The sequence below is a fragment of the Dipodomys ordii genome, unplaced genomic scaffold (genome assembly GCF_000151885.1).
Source record: "Dipodomys ordii isolate 6190 unplaced genomic scaffold, Dord_2.0 Scaffold63, whole genome shotgun sequence".
NCBI lineage: Eukaryota > Metazoa > Chordata > Mammalia > Rodentia > Heteromyidae > Dipodomys > Dipodomys ordii.
Window position 1 is genome coordinate 7,414,025 of NW_012267279.1, and position 19,750 is coordinate 7,433,774.

Genomic DNA, 19,750 nt, shown 5'->3' on the forward strand with positions numbered 1-19,750 from the left:
GACATTGTTCAGAAAGAAATGCACGCTTTACCTGACTTATGTAAATGTAACACCTCTGCACATCACATTTATAATAACAATTTAAAAAATTTAAAAACAAACATACAACCTTCTGAAGTTAATGAAAATATTTTATTTTAAATGGGACTTCAAAGCAACATGCCAAGAACTAAAGCACAACCTTAAAGTTTTAATTTCATACTCTGAATATGAAGAAAGCAATTCCTAAAATTATGAAGGCGTGATGAGTTAAATATACAGAAAAAAAGGGCACATTTAGGTCACTTTATTCTTTCTTCAAATCACATAATAAGAGACATTCTTATATCTTCTACGTACAAAGAGCATATTTCATAAGGTTACATTATTTAAAATACAAATGTTTACAATGAACATTTAACAAGTTTCAGTTACTGATAGTATAGTAAGTCCAAGATTTACGTAGATAAGGAAACAAGTGTCTCACTGAAAGAAGTGGTAAGCTATGTCTCACAATGTTAAAACTTCATGATATCCTACAGGAAAATCAATAAAGACAACAATCTTTCTCAGGGAAAAATGAATTCAGCATTATAAAGTATAAATTCAAGGTATAAATTTACATGGATTATAAAAGGAACACATTTAAACCACATAATCATTTCTCTTGTGAAACACTAAAACTGACGTACTTTTTGAATATACATACAATAAAAACAAAAATTAATTTTTGCTTTTTCCTTTATTAGCAACTTTTGATACTTTTTTAGATTTTGGTTCCCAGAGGGCATTTTTTACAAATCTTGAAGCTGCACCTCTGTCAAGCTTGGCAGACTTTTTCTTGTCTGATATTTCTTTGACTCGGTTCATGTATACTCGGATTCTTTCCTTAGAGATAAAAATAGAAAGGCAATGGATTTACTGAGCTGTTCACCTTTACTGAGTTTTATTATACCATACCACAGCGAAATTCAACAGCTATATATTTATTGTCCATTAAGTGCACAGGTCTGTAATGAACAGGATAAACATGCGCTGTGCTTTTCTGGAGTTCAGTCTTAAGGGAAAGACAGAGACAGACATCACAGTAAAACATCACTACAAAGATAAACACTGAATTGTTTAATTGTGGTTATACTTTTATTAAAATTACCATTAGCCTAAAGCTACATGTTAACTATTTTATATCTAAAGTCTGATGTCTCATATACTTTGCAACCTACAAATTTTGTTTTTTTGTCAATTCTGAACAGAAAACACCTAAAGCCATATTTAGTTAGCTAGTCTTTTATGTTACCAACTACAGGATCTTTTATTCAATTTAATAATTTTGATTGATAAGGGCATGAAATTTTCTAATAAAATATACAGTTTTAATCAGACTTTACAAGGTGAGAAACATAATACGGTGCTAGACCACTTTGAATTTTCTAAGGCCATTAATCAGCATAAATGGCTATCTCATACTTCAAATGAAGAAATAAAGTTGATGAGAGCCATAAAATAGCAGAGTAAATGATTGATCACTGCTTAAAAGCAAGTTTCATTTAAATAATCAAAACAGTTGCATAAACAGACACAGAAAAATGAGGAACCTTTAATTCTTCTAATTATACAAAGCCAGCAACTCTGCTTAAAACTCTACACTAACTACAGATCAGAGTGCAAAAGCTGTCATACACACACACACACACACACACACACACACACACGACATACATTCATGCACACACATACACACATGCAGTGTGCCCGTTCATTCATTCCTCTGCACAGGAACATCATCCTCAAATATCTTCCCAGTTACTTCCTCTTCTAATATTCTCATCAGCTAACCTTGTCAGTGAGGCCCAGACCATTTAAAATTTCAGTCCTATCCACATACCAATCCCCCAATCCCTGGCTCTATTTTTTCTTTTTTTCCCATAAGGTAATTATAATACATTATATATATGCATATATATTTACTGCTTATTATATTGTGTTTATTGTCTTTCTCCATTCCATTTAATGTGGTATCATCCACTTCATTTCTGTTCACCAAGAAACTGTCTCATTTGGAAATAATGCCTGGCTTATAACAGGCACTTGGATATTGTTATAAACAAAGTGACTTTTTCATGCCTTTCCTCATTAGTGATGTATATAACAAATAAGTTTCTTATAGTACACTAATGATGTGATCAGTTAGTAATGTCTGCCACAAGGTCAGAAAAGGGGAATAGATTTTAGAATGCTTTTTATTTGCTATCCCTTGTTGGGAATATTAATGTACTCCTCTATAAAGTGGCTTATCAGAGAAAAGACAAATGATCTTATCCTTTTACAAAGACAGTATTGAGTAATATAATTTAGTGTTGAAGGGGAATAAAGAATTTTATAAATGTAAGATCCATATTAGAAAGCTAAAAGCAACTGATACAACCTAAGGGGTTAAAGCCAGTATTATTGATCAAGCTGAATTCTGCATATCATCTTGCTTTCTGATTTTGCTTTAAATGTTTTTAAAGCAATTACTATGTTTAAAATAAATTATTTTCTTCTCAAGAACTTTAAAAGAAGAAAATATCTTAGTCTATACATTTAAAAGAATGAAACAACAGATCTTGTTTAGTCATTATTGTTGGTGCTGTTTTTGTTGTGTGTTTTTCCTTCTTGTCTTTTAAGGGGTGGCAATTGGCGGGCAGAGATATGGAGAGAGGAAGAGTGAACAAGTGCAGTCATGGCATTCAATATATACTATGTAAAAAATGAACTATTCAACTTGTGGGCAGGGACAGAAGGGAGAAACTGGGGAAAAGCAAAGGAAGGTATGACATTACTCATTACCTGACTTATGGAATTATAACCTCTCTGTACAACTCCCTAATAACAAATTACATTTTAAAAAAATAATCAAGTGCTTTACTGTTTTAAGCAACATACATATCAACTATGTAAGACTTGGCAATAACATAGTGTCAAGTGTATATTATATCTACTTTGTATTTTATAAACACAAAGAATAAATTTATTAATATTTGTATTCATAACGCCAAGTTAAGAAGGGAACCATAAGTTTGATTTCTAATTTGTCCCTTCATATTGAATGATTTGATTTAATATTTGAAGTCAGCAAAAAACCCTAAGATATCAGACTTTATATACTGTACTTATACATCTAAATGGAATACAAAGACAAACCTGGAAGATTTACTACAGGTTGTAAATATGTCTAATGCAGAATTACTGGACAGTACACATTCAGCTGGTGCCAAAAAAGCTTTTAGCTTTGTTGCTGAACTGGATTCTTTACTGCTGAGAAAATGAATTAATGGGGGAATTGAAAAGGTGGGGGAGAAACTTTCCCGTCTTTGCTAGTAAATCAAGTAGAATATACTTTTAAGAATTGTGTAAAAGTTAAAGGAAAAATATGTAGCCTTGGAGATGAGCAGGATTTTAAGAATTTATAGGAAAAATAATATAAAAGTTATAAATAATTACTAGAATTGCAACATTTTCCCATCCAGAGATTTAAACACCAATTCTCTGAGAAAAGTAAGAGAAAGAAAATGCAAAAACATGATCAGATCTGGCTCATCATCATAATTTAAAATCTAACTTTTTTCTCAGTAACTAGATGATAATAGAATATGACTGAAACTTGAAGAACACTATAACAAAAACATATATAAAAATAAATTAACTGAAATCTCACCAATTCTTGTTTCACTGGATGTTCTTTAGGATTAACTCCTTGGGTTGCCAAATAAACTGTAAGAGAAAGATTTCATGGGATAAGATGGGATATATATATATATATTAATAAGAGTGCTCCTTCTTATCTTAAAAAATTACTTATAAAAAAGAAAGTTGCATAGTTAAGGAAATTTTAAATTAACCAATTTCTATGTAATATTAAATTTAGTATTCTAAAATAAAAGTATCCAACTATTAAAATTGCTATTAAGTATAAATGCATATTAGTTGCTAGAATGGAGAAAACAAATCAACTTTAACACAATAATTTTCTAGTTATCTCCAAAGTAATATACGTACCCCAAAACATTGAATTTAATGTGTATGCAGAAACTAAATCCACTTTTGCTTGTTCGAGTGGGTCCAACTAATGAAAAAAAAAAATGTGAACACAAACTTGGAACATTAAGCACAAATATATTTCAGAATTTTTTTCTTCCTATAATGAAATAACTAAATGATGTGGAAATAATTTCCAGTTGTCTTAAACAATGATTTTTGCTAACAAATTTTCATTTCAGGGTATCACCTTTAGTTAAACAAAGAATGTATACAATCCAAAAAAATTCTTCTGAATTATCTTAATTGAAGGAGTTATGATCTGGGCTTTATGTCAAAAGTAATTTTTCAATATAAACATGTACATGATGCATTTATGTACAAGTAGTGGGCTAAATGCTTAGACAATACCAAAGACAGAAGAAACATAATGAGATTTGTTTTAGACTGTCAAAGTCAATTCAGTTTTTATCCTATAGAGTTTCCAGAAACCCTGATAAAATCCTTGTAATATTTAAAAGGTCAAAAATAAAATCTGTCCAGAATGTTCTTTGTTTTTCAAAAACCAAGTCAAAATTAAAAGGCAATTAGAAAGTATTTTCTAAAGGCTAAAGTTTTGTTTTTATCTTTTCCCCTAAATATACCCAAATAGTTATAAAATTGGAAAAGGGAAAAAGCCTCTATTACAAACCACTGTTTCTTCCACATTTCATAAAACAACTTTATTTTATGAAATTCATTTTTAGGAATTACATTTTTTCCTTCTCTTTTTTTTTCTTCTTGGTGCTAATCCAGGGGCTTCAACTTTTTACTCAAAGTTATTGCTCTACCAGTCAAGGCACAGTTCCACTCTGGCTTTTCTTCATAGGGTAAGAGTGGGAGGTAACTGTAAACTCTCACAGACTTTCCTACCCCAGTGGGCTTCAAAGGGCAATCCTCAGATCTCAGCCTCCTGAATAGCTAGAATTACAGGCGTAAGCCACAAGTACATAGCCTAAGAATCCCATCTTAACATACCTTCTGTAACAACTCATTTCTAGAAACAGACATCATGGTTTTCAGCATCTCATCTACAGCACCAATGGAGTTTTCAAATGTTGATAAATACTCATGAATTTCTACTGGATATTCTTCATTAATTTCTTCACCTGCCATTATGATCAACTGCAAAATATATAAATATATAGATAAATAAATTCTTAAAACTTGGAGTTCTTTAGGTTAAAGCAAAAGGCAAAATTTGGACAGAGCATGTGTCACACCTCTGTAATCCCAACCATCCATGAGGTGAAGAACCATATACTTTGAGTCCAGTCAAGGAAAAAGTTCTAAAGACCTCAGTCTCAAACTAGATGTGATGGTTACACATCTATAATTTAAGCTACATGGGAGGTTTAGGTAGGAGACTGCTATACAGGAATAACAATAGGAAAAAGCTAAAACTAAAATAAAAATAACTAAAGCAAAAGAGGGTTAAGGGCATGGCTCAAGCAGCAGAGCACACATCTCACAAGTGCTAGGCCTTGAGTTAAAGAGGGAGAGAGGGGGGGGGAGGGCGAGAAAGGAGAGGGAAAGGGAGGAAGGGAGACAGAGAGGAAGGAAGGGAGACAGAGAGGAAGGAAGGGAGGGAGGGAGGAAGGGAAGGAGGAAGGGAGGGAAGAAGAGAGAAAGGGAGAAAGGAAGGAAGGAAGGAGAGGAGAGGGAGGAAGGAAGGAAAGGAGGGAGGGAAAGAGGGAAGGAAAGAAAGAGGGAGGGAAAGAGGGAGAGAAAGAAAGAAAAACAAAAAGGAGAAAAGAGAAAGGAGAAGGGAGATGAGGAGTAACGTAAAGGGTGGAGGAAGGAAAGGGAAGAGGGGAGAGGAAAAGGGAGGAGGGGAGAAGGTAGAGGAGGGGGAGATGAGAGGAGGGGAGGGGAAGGAAGAAGGGGAAGAGGGGAGGGGACTTCGAAGAGAGGAGGGAAAGGGAAAGAAAAGTAATTTACTTCAAAAGCACTAAAAGAGGGGCTGGGAAGGTGGCTCAGTGGTAGAGCGCTCGCCTTGCATGCCTGAGGCCCTGGGTTTGATTCCTCAGCACCACATAAGCAAAAAGAAAAAAGCCGGAAGTGGCGTTGTGGTTCAAGTGGTAGAGCTCTAGCCTTGAGCTGAAGAGCTGAGGGACAGCGCCCAGGCCCAGAGTTCAGGCCCCACGGCCGGACCCTAAAAAAAAAAAAAAAAAGCACTAAAAGATAGCCAAGCACTATGGCTCATGCCTATAATCCTACTCAGGAGGCTGAAAGAATCATAGCTCAAAGCCAACCAGGCAGGAAAAGCCAGAGGTGAAGCTGTGCTTCAAGTGCTAGAATGCTAGCCTTGAATTAAAAAGCTAAAGGACAATGCTTAGGCATGGAGTTCAAACTCCAGGAATGAAATGGCACATAAAAAAGAAAAGAAAAAACCACTTCCAGAAGAATTAAAATGTGAAGATAACTTAACAAATCTTAAAATACAATTCTAAAGTAATTACATCCTAACTTCCCATTCTTGAAGGAATCCACCTAAATATATTAATGCTACATATATCAAACCTTCAATAATTATAAAACATTGGAAACATAACAAATCTGATATCAAAAATCAAAATTGTATATTGCAAAAAACTTCCTATTGAAGTTAATAACCAAAAAAACCCAAAGTTTAATAAATACATGCCATAATGCCTGCTGAAAAAAAAATATCAAGTGGTTTTCACATTCAGGTGTTGATCTAACTGAATGCTATATTAAATTTAAAAATGAGATAATTAGATATCTTAGGTATGGAGATCTTGATCATTTATTACAATTATTTTAAAGCTATATATGTTTCCATTTACAAACTTTAAGCTTCTTTAAAATTTTAATAAGAAATTCAGTCTATAAATCATATAAAGTCTACAAGCAGGAAAAAGAAAAACTAGAAACAATAACTTTATGGTTTTCATTTACAGTAGAGCACATACCCTCACACAAAGCCTGTTCTTAAGTTCACACTTATACCTAATATTTATGTGAACAAAAGCAAAATCCATATGTATTAACTAAAATGTCTAAAACCAAATTTCAGAAGTAATTTGAATTTAGATTAGAATAAGTTTTTATTAGCTGAAATACCTCCTTCATTACATGGCTAAAGAGAATGGCAGTGACATGGTATATCAGTAGCAATTGGCAGAGCAGAATGGAAGCAATGACTTAGGCTTCCTATTTTGCCTAATCACTGTCAGTGAATCTCTTTGGGCTTCAAATTCTTAATCCATATAATCAGATACATGGACTAATGATCTGTAAAGTCCCTTATAGTTCTAAATGCTATGTTATGTCTTTTAGGGTTTAGAAATACTTTGAATATTTAGTCATGAAATATCACCCAGTGTATTCCACTGAGACATCTGGGATCATTTAAGAAAAAAAAACGTTAAGTCCATCTGACTATCATGACCTGAGATGTAAAACTACTATCTACCTACTGTTCAACCAGTAATTAAAAACAGGACAGAAAACCACACAAGAAAAGAACTGTGACTATTGAAAATATGTATTTGCTTCTTATACGTCACCTAATCACTCCAAAATGACAGGGGGAAAAAATGTTGGAAACCAAGGACACATTCCCATTAGCAGATCTGAGAAATTCTTTTTCCTTTTGTTTTTTTGTTGTTTGGGTTTTTTGTTTTTTTGTTTGCTTGCCAGTCCTGGGGCTTGAACTCAGGGCCTGGGCACTGTCCCTGAGCTTCTTTTGCTCAAGGCTAGTACCACTACCACTTGAGTCACAGTGCCACTTCCAGCTTTTTCTGTTTATATGTTACTGAAGAATCAAACCCAGGGCTTCAGGCATGCTAGACAAGCACTCTACCACTAAGCCACCTTCCCAGCCCAAGAAATTCTGTAAGAGCAGGTAAGACTAAACTGATTAAAAAAAAAAAAAAGAGCATACACATACACATACACACACACACAAATGTATCTAGACCATTAATCATAAGAAAACAAATACAAAGCAGACAAAAGACTAAAAGACCTACACTCCAAAAGGCTCCAGGGCTCCTATAATAGTGTAAAGGAATTTCTTCTAGACCTCTAAGAAACTATCAGTTATGGTCAGACATAACAATACATGTCTGTAATCCCAACTAGTTGGAAGGTGGAAGAGAGAGAATAACCACAAGTTCAAGGGTAGCCCAGACAAAGCAAGATGCTATCACAAAAACAAAAGAAATTGACACATAATTCAAGTGGTACAGCACTTGCCTAGCAAACACAAGGCCCTAGATTCAATCCTAAGTACTGCAAAAATAAATAAGAAAATACATACATACATACTTCCTGACATTTATTTGTTTAAAAATGTTAGTGCCAGTGACAGATGTCTGTAATCATTGCTGTTCACAAGGTTGAAATACAGATGACTGCAGTTCAAGGTCCAGGCAGAAAAGTCCATAAGACTAAACTCCAAAGGGGTAGAACACCAGTCAAGCAAGCACAAGGCTCTGAGTTCCAATCCCAATCCCAGTGCTAGCCAAACACACACACACAGAGCAAGGGGGGGGGGAGGGACAGGGAGAGGGAGAGGGAGAGAAAGAGGGGGAAAGGAAGGGGAAGATGTGGAGGGGGAGGGAGGGAAAGAGAGAGACCAATCTAGAGAGAAAAAGTGGTGAGGATAGGAGAGAAAATAAAGCAGTAAAACAAGTTAAAATAACAATAACATCACCTACTAGGTTAGCAATAATTTTATTTTATTTTATTTTGCCAGTCCTGGGGCTTGAACTCAGGGCCTGGGCATTGTCCCTGAGCTTCTTTTTGTTCAAGGCTAGCACTCTACTGCTTAAGCCACAGTGCTACTTCTGGCTTTTTTGTTTATGTAGTACTGAGGAATCGAATCCAGGGCTTCATGCAAGCTAGGCAAGCACTCTACAACTAAGCCACATTCCCAGCCCCTAATTTTATTTTTTAATTATTTTATTTTTTTGTTTATGTGGTACCAAGTACCAAACCCAGGGCCTCATGCAAGCCACATTCCCAGCTGCAATGATTTTAAACATTAGGAATGTTCAATGTTATCAAGACTATACACTACAGGTAGACTATAAATTGGTGGGCTGGGGATGTGGCTCAGTGGTAGAGTGCTTGCCTAGCATATATGAAGCCTGGGCTTCTAATCCTCAGTACCACATAAGCAGAAAAAGCCACAAGTGGTGCTATGGTTCAAGAAGTGCTAGACTTAAGCTGAAGAGCTCAGCACAGCACCCACACCCAGAGTTCAAGCCCCTCAACTGATAGAAAATATATATATATATATTTGCATACAGTTTTTCATGTACATACCTTTGACTCAGGAAATTATTTTGAGGAGCCTAGTCTACAAAAATCTTTTGTTCAGGGCTGGGAAGGTGGCTCAGTAGTAGAGTGCTTGCCACACATGCATGAGTGAGACCCTGGGTTTGATTCCTCAGCACCACATAAACAGAAAAGGTCAGAAGTGGCACTATGTCTCAAGTGGTAGAGCACTAGCCTTGAGCTGAAGAGCTGAGGGACAGTGCCCAGGCCCATAAGTCAGTCCCACGACCAACCAAAAACAAAAACAAAAACTTTGTACATATGAATATAAATGCATTAAAATGGACTGCTCAAATTGTTCTCTGAATCCCCCCCCACACATTCTCAATTCATTTTTCCTCTTACTAGCTCATTATCCAAAGCTAAAAAAATTTTAATTCTTCATCTAAGAGATAAAAGAAAGAAAGGGCTTTGCCTCATTCTGTGATGGTTTTTGGGTCTTTGTTTGGGTTATTGGCAGTACTAAGGTTTGAACTTAAGACTTTTTGCTTAGTAAGTAGACACTCTATCCTGCTTTTTGGCTTTTTTTTTTTAAATCTCCAGACCTTTTGGCTTTATTTTTCATGTAGGATCTTGCTTTTTCTTGCCTAGTGCACTGTGATCCTCCTAATTTAGTTCTCCCTGTGTAGCTGGTGCACATTAACATGATCAGCTTTTTTTGAGATGGAGTCCTGGAGAACCTTTTGTGGAGGCTAGCTTCAAACCATGATGATCCTCCCAATCTCTGCCTCCTTAATAGCTACCACTATAAGCATGAGCAACCACGGACTTAAGATCCAAACCACCTGGATCATAAATCCCCCTCAAAGGCCCCAAGGCAGTACAACCTTTAAGAAAGAAAGCCAGTGGGAGGAAGTTAGCTCAGTAGGAACATGCCCTTGAAAGGAACTTCAGCTCCTCTTCTGTTGGCTGGTTTCTCAGCCGCCATGAGATAGGCAGCTGTGCTCCACCACACACTTTCCACCATGAAGTTCTGCCTTACTACCGACCCAAAAGTAACCAGGCCAATCAACCATGGAATTAAAGTGTGAGTCAAAATAAATTTGCCCTCTTCCTAAAATGACTATATTAGGGATGTGTCACAGCAAGTGAAAACTGACTAACATACTCTCCAGCCTAAAGCCCCATTTCCTATCCTTTCAGTAAAGCTCCTGGAGGGAGGGGGGAATACTAACAGTCTCTAATTCCCCTCATATCTACAAACAGGTCCCATCTTTTTCATTCAGAACTGCCACACTGTTAAATTCAATGACCAAATCTCAGTTCTCTACAGCATTGACTCCTTCCTTTGATGCGTAGGACATCACATTTTCTTAGTTACTCTTCTGTCTCACTGGTCTTTTTCTTATCCTTCTCCTATGCTCAGCCTCTTAACTTTAAAGGGTCTAAAAGTTAGCTGCCCACAGCTACCTTTTCTCCTTTATGTTATACCTAGATAAATCCATGGCTTTAATGTACATTACAACCTGATGACTTCCAGGTTTACTTCTCTATCCCTGACCTCATTGAACTCTACATTTACATTTCCAACTGCTTCCTCCATATCTGTCTGAATATCTAATAAAATCTCAAATATAACCTGCCCAGGGCTGGGAAAGTAGCTCAGTGGTAGAGTGCTAGCCTTGCATGCATGAAGCCCTGGGTTCGATTCCTCAGCACCACATAAATAGAAAAAGCCAGAAGTGGCACGGTGCCTCAAGTGATAGAGTGCTAGCCTTGAGCTGAAGAGCTGAGGGCCCAGAGTTCAGACCCCCACAACCAACTAACTAAATAAATAAGCTGCCCAAAGCCAAATTCCTAATTTTCCATACTGTAGACTTCTCCATTTCATTTCATGGCTGATTTCCAATTAGTCAGGCCCAATTTTCTAACTGTTTAGATGCAATTTCACTGCACTCCTTGGCTGTTTTATCTTTATATATTAACCCTTTCCTACTACCTTTTCTGCTACCATACAGCTCCAAAACACCATCACATCTTGCTCAACCTCCAATCTGATAGTCTCTCATCAAACAAGCAGAATGACCATTCAAAGATGCGAATCAGATCAAGCAATATCTCTGTTGGGAAACTTTCAAGGGCTTGCCACCACCCTTAGAGTAAAACACAAGATCCTCACAGTGGCCTGAAACAGCCCAACGCAATATTCCCTAACTTCACGTCACTCCCGTAAGTTCATCTACAGCCCCCCCACCCCCACCCCCGCCCCAGCTTTCCTCTTGGTTATCTCACTCCAGCCACCGCAGCCTGGCTGCTCTTTCCTCAGGAACTGTGCCTACCTTAGGGCCTTCGTGTTTCTCCTCCTTTCCCTAGAATGTTCTCTTCGTTTCTTCTTTCCTAACCAATGAGATTAAGGAGCTCATTACATCCCTTTCGCCAGATCTCAGCTCAGTTGTCACCTCCTAGAGAACATTGCCTGCCTACCCTATTTTAAAATGCACATTTTTCCTCTCCCTGTCCCCACCTTTACCACCACTCAATAGCATCTGATAAAATTGCGTGTTATTTTTGTTCGCCTATTACCTAAGAAAGTTAACTATATAAAAGCAGGAATTTGTGGGGTTTTGGTTCACAAACATTGGCAGTCAATAAATATTTTTTAATGCTTAGAAACAATCTAAATATTCATGCATAGGAAAGTGCTAAATGTGCTACAATACCCACATCTTTGGAACTATTGTATGCATATATGTAGAAAAGTATCTGGAAGGAGGCAGTTAAAAAATTCTCAAATTGTTTATGCTTTTACAGAAACTGTGTCGAGGTTGTAAGAACTAAATTGCTAAATTTATTCTGGAGGAAGCATTGACGATTTGAAATAAGGTTACATTTATTTTTTAAACATATTGTTTGTACGTATGTATGCATGATTTAAAGTATTGGAATTCCACAATTGAACTGCATGATTTTATGCCTGCTGCTCATTGGATGCCCATGAAAATGAAATGACTGTTTTGTTTCTCTGCTAGGAAAAGGCAAGGATTAGGAAACAAAACATACTCTATTTGTCATTTAAATTTTATTTCAAAAGCATGTATTAAATTTGTAATAAAAAATTAACAATTAAGTTCAAATAGATGCATATTTTCATAAAGTGTATGACATTCAACTGAATGAATTTTTTCATACTGAAAGTATTTTTTTCAAAAAAGGTTTTTATTTAAATGTGAATATTTTCATCCAATTTCCTTATTAAAAAAGAATTTTCAGCTGGGTGTCAGTGGCTCACACCTGTAATCCTAGCTACTTAGGAGGTGGAGATTTCAGGATGGCAGTTCAAAGCAAGCTCAGGTAGGAAAGTCCACAAGATTCTTACTTCCAATAAACTACTCAGAAAAAGCGAGGAGTGGTACTGTGGCTCAAGTGGTAAAGCACTAGCTTTGAGTAAAAAGAAGCTCAGGAAAAGTGCCTAGACCCAGAGTTCAAGCCCAGGACCAGAAAAAAAAAGACAAAAGTAAGAGCAACAACAAAAAAAAAGTATTTCCCTCTCCAGAGCAAGATAGGAATTTTTTTTGCAACTATTCCCCATCCCACATTCTAATATCCATTTATTGTTAAAATGGAATAGGACATGTATCTTGTATATACATTTTTCTAATTTGGGGAGGGAAAGGGAAAAAACAAAATGCTTAAAATAGGATACAGGTTGACACACTGTAACAATGAGATGTACAAGATACTATGTTGAAAACGAACTTTACAACTTCAGTGAGGAGGGGGGTTGGGGAGGTGGGGAGGGAAGGGATGGCAGGGGAAAAACAAAGGAGGAGGTAACAATGCTCGATAAGAAATGTACTCATTTCCTTACTCGTGTAACTGTAACCCTCTGTACAGTATTTTTACAATAAAAAATATGTATTAAAAAAATGGAACAGGGCAAATACTGACAGCAAGGCAGGATGAATATTTGCGCTTCTTGAACTTTAACTAAATCACTTGCTTTGCTCCTAGATTAAAAATAATAATAATAAAGGCAAGACAGACTCAAAGATAAAGACTTTTCCATTATCAAAGACTCCTCTCAATCCAAATTACTTCCACTAACATTTTATATAGGCAGTCCCTGAATATTTGTCTCTTCTAAAACAAAAGTGCAGAAAGTTCTTCCATCCCTTTGTTCCTATGCCCTTAGGACCAAGCAATGACACTATGGAATCAGCAGCAACAGCAAATACTTCAGTAAGTAATATGTACCACTCACACATCTAACTCGCCTATTAATAAAAACTCCAATAAACTATCAAAAAAGCCGGAAGTGAGGCTGTGGCTCAAGTATCAGGGCCTAGATTTGAGCAAAACAAGCTCAAGGACGGCGTCCAAACCGTGAGTTCATGCCCCACAACTGCGCACACGCGCGTATATACACGTATACACACACACACTCACACGTGCATGTGCAACCTTGCCTAAAGCTGTACTTTTCAAAGACAAGAAAGAGAAGACTGTTCCAACTCTTCTCTTTATTCTCCTCCCAGGTTCTAAAAGTCCTCCTCATCCTCCACCTCCTCTTCTTTATGCATCAACTGCAGAAATGGATAGAGAGGCAGAGCATGCGCACACACACTCACACACAAAACTTGCATCTCTTCATCCCTCAGTAAGGTCTGGCTGAGTCTAAGGTACAAGGAGTAGGGACATAGCAAGTGTTTCTACAAGAAATTGTCACTGCCCTGTCCCTCTTCTCACTGACTGTAGAGGTCCAATTTCCTAAACTAGAAAAGGAAGAGTGTAAAGCATCCCACAGGGAACTGAAGTCATCGGCTACCCCCCCATCCTCTACTACATGCTGTCAGTCTGCTCAGAAATTTAATATCACTCCTAATTCCTCCCAAGGGTCCCAAATCCAATCAGTCCTGGCAACTGGGCCTCCCTAATCTCCTCACCCAATCTTAGCTCCATTATAATGGACTGTATTTTCAAAAGCCTTTGAAAGTCTCCTTTTCCCCAATGTTTCACCACTCTTAACCGTAGGACATTACAAAATATAATCGTGCTGTATAAATAGCTTAGACGTAATACTCCTGTGCTTAAAATCCTGCAATGGTTCCCCATCACCACCAGGAAGATAAATGCCAAATGTGATTAAGGAGATTTAGGAGACAGAGCAACCAAAGCAAAATCACCTACCACAGTACGAGGAACTTAATTACATTTATCTCCTCTCCAAAGTAAAAAAAAAAAAAAAAAGCATCTAGGGTGGTGGTGAAAAATGAAAACAGGAAGGCTGTTTTCTGGTAAAAAACCGAGTCACACTAAACATTCCAGGACCTTAAAGAAAAACTGCGGATTCCAACTGAACGTTCCGATGAACCCACTACCTCGAACCATCAGCTCCCCCGCACACTCCGCGCGGGCCTTCTGTCTAAACAAGCTAGGGAGCAAAGAAGAACGACGGCGCGGCCCAGCACAGGGAGGTGCGGGCCAGGCCGCGCCAGGAACGCAGGCCGCCGGCCGCCCCCGACACAGCCGTGACGCAGCGTCCCACACGCCTCCTCCTAGTCTGCACTGAGACTGCAGGGAAACCTCAGGAACGGAAAGCACCGACTGGGGTGGGAACGCGAGCAATCCAGCTTTGAACGCTACCTCGGAGCCTCGGATCCCTGCCTTCCGGAAGCGGGCGGACGCGCGCTGATGACGCGAGCACACCGTCGTCGAAGACGCACGCCGTCTTGGTCTCGGCGCGCCCGTCGCTCGCTGATAACCTCCTGCCTCTAGCCCCGCCCCTCCGCCGCGGTTCAGTCTCCGGGGAAAGGCGTGTGCTGGCTTCGCTCTGCCCTGCGAAGTGCAGGGAGCTTGGGAACCCTCTAGGTGGATCTTTCACATCCATCCCAAACACATATTGCGCGTTTCTTTTTGTTTTTTATTTGTTCTTTCGATAGTGGGGCTTGAACTCGGGGCCTGGGTGCTGTCCCTCAGCTCTCTACCACTTGAGCCACAGTGCCACTTCCGGCTTTTTCTGCTTATGTGGTGCTGAGGAATCGAACCCAGGGCCTCATGCGTAAGAGGCAAGCGCTCTACCACTGAGCCACCTTCCCAGCCCTACTTTCTATTTTTAAATTGCAGTTTCAATGTAAGTAAAATTGCATTTCACTTAACACAATCACCTAAGTGCCAGTGGCTTAGATCTGTAATCCTAGCTATTCAGGAGGCTGTGATCTGAGGGTGGCCGTTGGAAGCCAACCTGAGCAGGAAAGTCCCATGAGACTCTTGTCTCCAATAAACCACTCAGAAAAAGCGGTGCTGTGGCTCAAATTGTAGCAGGCTAGCCTTGAGCACAAAAAGGCTCAGGGACAGCACCCAGATCCTGAGTTCAAAGCCCCACAACTGACCAAAAAATAAAAATTGGACATGTTGTGTAAATCTCATTGTTTAACCTTTGTAACTTTTTATTGCCATAACATAAAAGTTATGCATGAAGTAGCAATTCATTTACTGAATCCCTACCAAAACACTTCAAAATTTCTTTAAAACCACGTCACATACAAATTATTCTTGCTAAAATATGTCTCACCTGAATTGGATCCACAGGAAATAGCAGAGGATCATAAAAGATATATTTTTGATGGTACTAGAATTCAAAATCAGGGTCTCACACTTGCTACCTCAATGCTTTTTGCCTTAGTTACTTTTCCTGTGGGCTCTTGGGTTTTTCCCAGACTTGGTCCATGATCCTCTTTGCCTTCCATCTAGCTAGCTATAGCAGGTCCATAGCACCATGCCTGGCTTACATGACAGCTAAAGGCAGTGTGTGATTTGGATGGAATCCCAAATTAGTAAAAATCTATAAATATTGTTGGAGTAACTGGTGTACGTTGAACATAGATTATATGTATCACATGAATATTTTTTGAAAGTAATCTACAATTATTCCCAAGTAATTATAATAATATGTGGAGATATGAAATACATCCTGTTGTTTGGGTCATAATCTGAGAATCTTGTATGAGAGAAACTATTGTAGTATTCTATTTGTCTATAAACTTGAAATACCAAAAAGAAAGCATGAGGAATTGGGAGATCACAGGAGTGAAAGGCTTTTGATGACATGCGATTGATTACCTAGCTAGCTTTCATTCCTGACTCTGGTCTTGTTTATGGCCTTGAAGACTTGGGGCAAAACTTTTTTTTTTTTCATGGGGCTTCAACTCTGGGCCTGGGTACTGTCCCTCAGCTCTTCAGCTCACTTGAGCCACAGCACCACTTCCAGTTTTCTGGTGGTTTATTGGAGATAAAAGTCTCACAGACTTTACTCCCAAGTCTGGCTTTGAACCGTGATCCTCAGATCTCCTGAGTAGCTAAAATTACAGGTGTGAGCCACAAGCGCCTGCCTTGGGATGAAACTTTTACTGTAGTTAGAATCTATGTATTCAAAATATGACTTTCCCACTGCCGCCACTAATATCCTCCTGCAGTTTTGATTAAAAAAAAGAAAACCACACTAACATTAAGAATCCTAAGCAGCCAAGCACTGGTACCTGTATTTCTACTTTCTCAGAAGACTGAGATCTGAGGATTGCAGTTCAAAGCCAGCCGAGGCAGAAAAGTCCATGAGACTCTCCAATTAACAACCAGAAAACCAGAAGTAGTGCTGTGGCTCAAAATGGTAGAGCACTAGTCTTGAGCAAAGGGAGCTCAGGAGCAGTGCCCAGGCCCTGAGTTCAAGCCCCATGACCAGCAGGAAAAAAAAAAAACTAATGACAACTTTTATCTAAATATAACATGAATTCAAAGATAAGTCTAAACTGGTCTATGTGACCCGGTTGGAAGCTTGTTCTCATTAATTAATTTTATTTCTTAATTGCTGAGACTAAAGTGGCTGAATCATCTCTACCCTGGATTCTCTGATTGGACATTAAGAGTAAATAAACAAGTGAAAGCTGTTTAGTCCTTGCCTAACTTCCAGCCTTGAAAGAGAGGGACACAGTAGAACCAGCTTCTCTCAGGAAGGCAGGAATTGAGGGATAGAAATTTCATGAGGGTCATGACTTGCTTGTTCAGAAAATAATCAGCTGTCCACTCCACCTCATTTGTTTTCTCCAGAGTTCCAAAAAATGATAGTTTAGCAGCAAACAAGTTCAAAGGAGATAACTAATATTCCATAACATCCTATGGAAGAATGCTTAATGGGAAGATTTGTCTATTTTAAACCCTAAAGGTTAGGAGAAACAATGGATACAGTTGCCATTTCTGTTGCTTGTATAAATTATTCCCATAAATAGCCTGTTCGTTTTTGTACTTTTTTGTGGCATAGAACTCTTTAAGATAGATTTCCAGCTCAGAAATCATTCTAAAAACTCTACAGTTACATTTCTTCCCTCACCTTTATTGAAGTGTACTTTATTGTCCCAAATGACTAACATCAAATATTGAATAAAGACAGCATTTGAAAATCTACCTAAAATCAGTTATTTCAAAGAGTAATTGTATGCATCAAAAATCAGTGTTTATAGACATAATACAATTACCCATCATTTATTACTGAGAATGACCACTTCCTATGAATTGCATGAAGTTCTGTACTATGATTCCAAGTCTGCTATTCTCACATCAAGATTATCTTGAGTTTTCTGGACAGAAGCTCTAGAGCACAAAAATAGAAAGAATTTAGATTCAGAGAATGAGAGATTATATCTCTTCAACTGAGCAGTCTGTGAGTGGGTGATTAAGTACAGTTATCCTAAATCTGTAAAAATAATCAAGAGTCCGGACCTACTAATTATGAGGAAAATGAGAAACTTTTGTTTCTTTTCAGGAGAATTATTTTAAAGAAAAATGAGAAAAGGAATGTGGGAGGCTTCTGAAAACTGTAAGTACAGTAAGAATGTCAGGTGTTTTGACACAATTAGCTGATCCTTAGCTATTGCATGTTGCTAGGAGCCCACAGATGACGTTTTTATTCTAACCTCACCAGGTTGGAAATATTCAGGAAGTTCTTGATATAGTGGAATATAATTTTGAGTTATTAATTATTTCAAATAAATGTCCTGTGCTATATTGATATGTAATGTTGCTAATATACAATAGCTAAACTAATTTTCAAAACCACTTAAGTGGTAAGTGTGCCTGGCTGACTAACTAGCATTCTTTCATACTAGGTTTCTGTTCTCTAAACAGCACAGGTGTTTTATAACCTGAGAACATATAAACTTAAGGGTTTTATGAATGAACCGAGTCCCAAAAGAAATCTAGTAGCAGTGAAAGTGGAGAAATCAAATGGGATATTTAATTAAGTTGTAAGTCTTAGCAAGCAGGCAGAATTTCTGGATAAATTTAACAATGTAATTTATAATTCCAGGTTGATTTAGATCAAAGACACAGTTTACATATACCAGGAAAAAAATCTTCTGATAATTCTAGACAGTACAAAAATTGTTTACTGCTTATGGTGATTTTACAACCAAATGATCATGTTCAGAGTTAGTCTTTAATTCTTTCGAGAAAGTTGTATGTTTCTTGTGCAGATTTTCACACCACAGATTAACCTTTTCTCAACTCCCACCAGTATTGCTTTTATACTGCTTATGTTTATAAGACAATTAAAAGGCTAGAATTTCGGATTGCTTGTCTCAGTAATATTTCCCTAAATTTTATTCTGTAAATAGGTGATTTTGTGAATTTGAGGATTTGAAAATATTTTCTTACATATTCCTTATTAGGCTAAGTCCTAATGAATTTTCATCACTATTCGTAATATAAGAAACTAAATATTTCAAACAAATAGGTAGTTCAGCAAAAGTTTTCATTTCTCTCTAACTGCCTTGTGTGTGTGTGTGTGTGTGTGTGTGTGTGTGTGTATGTGTGTGTTTGTGTGTGTGTGTCTGTGTGTGTCTGTGTGTGTGGTGTGTACCTGTCCTGGGGTCTGAATTCTGTCCCTGAGCTTTTTTTGCTCAAGGCTAGATCTCTACCATTTGAGCCACAGCTTTTTGCTGGTTAATTGAAGAAAAGAGTCTCACAAACTTTCTTGCCCAGGCTTGTTTTGAACCTTGATCCTCAGATCTCAGCTTCCTACTGGCAACTGGCTTCTTACTGCCTTTACCGCATGATTCATAACTTTGGTTATTTAAATTGCCATGGCCAATGGCTAACAGTGGATATGATATAAGAAGCTTTAAAAATCTGGATTTGCTGTGTGGTGCACTGCCTTCTCCATGAGAAAGATAGGCAGGGCTAGCCTATTGTCCCAGACTGCGGATGAGAGGAATACTGAAAGGAGCCATGTTCCCCCATCTAGATCTGTGAGTGATTCAAGTCACCATCAGGGATGTGAAGGCGATCTGGCTGCGACATCTGTCACCCCATTGATCACCAGGGTTGATTTGGCTGATCTGGCTGGCTGGGAGGGTGTCTCCTTCTTCCCTCACTGCTCCATGTGTGTCCCTCCTGAAGCTGCACAATGGGTCAAAGA

At 37.9% G+C, this 19,750-nt stretch overlaps 1 protein-coding gene across 3 annotated transcripts; it reads right to left on the bottom strand.

Moving 5' to 3' along the window:
- Positions 1–271: 271 nt before the first annotated feature.
- Positions 272–14,994, bottom strand: C1d (C1D nuclear receptor corepressor). Of its 3 annotated transcripts, XM_013022586.1 has the most exons (6): positions 14,929–14,975; positions 11,625–11,682; positions 5,014–5,160; positions 4,018–4,084; positions 3,677–3,732; positions 272–867 (listed from the first exon to the last, which is right to left on the bottom strand). In XM_013022586.1, exons 3-6 carry the CDS (start codon positions 5,149–5,151, stop codon positions 703–705), a joined length of 426 nt encoding a protein of 141 aa, XP_012878040.1. In that variant the 5' UTR covers positions 5,152–5,160; positions 11,625–11,682; positions 14,929–14,975; the 3' UTR covers positions 272–702. The 3 variants fall into 3 exon arrangements, with proteins under 3 accessions (XP_012878040.1, XP_012878041.1, XP_012878042.1); XM_013022587.1 differs by lacking the exon at positions 11,625–11,682 and having other exon boundaries at positions 14,929–14,994; XM_013022588.1 differs by lacking the exons at positions 11,625–11,682; positions 14,929–14,975 and adding an exon at positions 14,473–14,523.
- Positions 14,995–19,750: the final 4,756 nt, after the last annotated feature.

Bases quoted from the DNA above. Each gene is read 5' to 3' on its own strand.
- C1d (XM_013022587.1), bottom strand. From the start codon at position 5,151: ATGGCAGGTGAAGAAATTAATGAAGAATATCCAGTAGAAATTCATGAG. The intron at 3,733-4,017 runs GTACGTATATTA...TTTCTCTTACAG, and splicing joins ATTAAATTCAATGTTTTGGG to TTTATTTGGCAACCCAAGGA. The intron at 868-3,676 runs GTGAGATTTCAG...TTTATCTCTAAG, and splicing joins ATCCAGTGAAACAAGAATTG to GAAAGAATCCGAGTATACAT.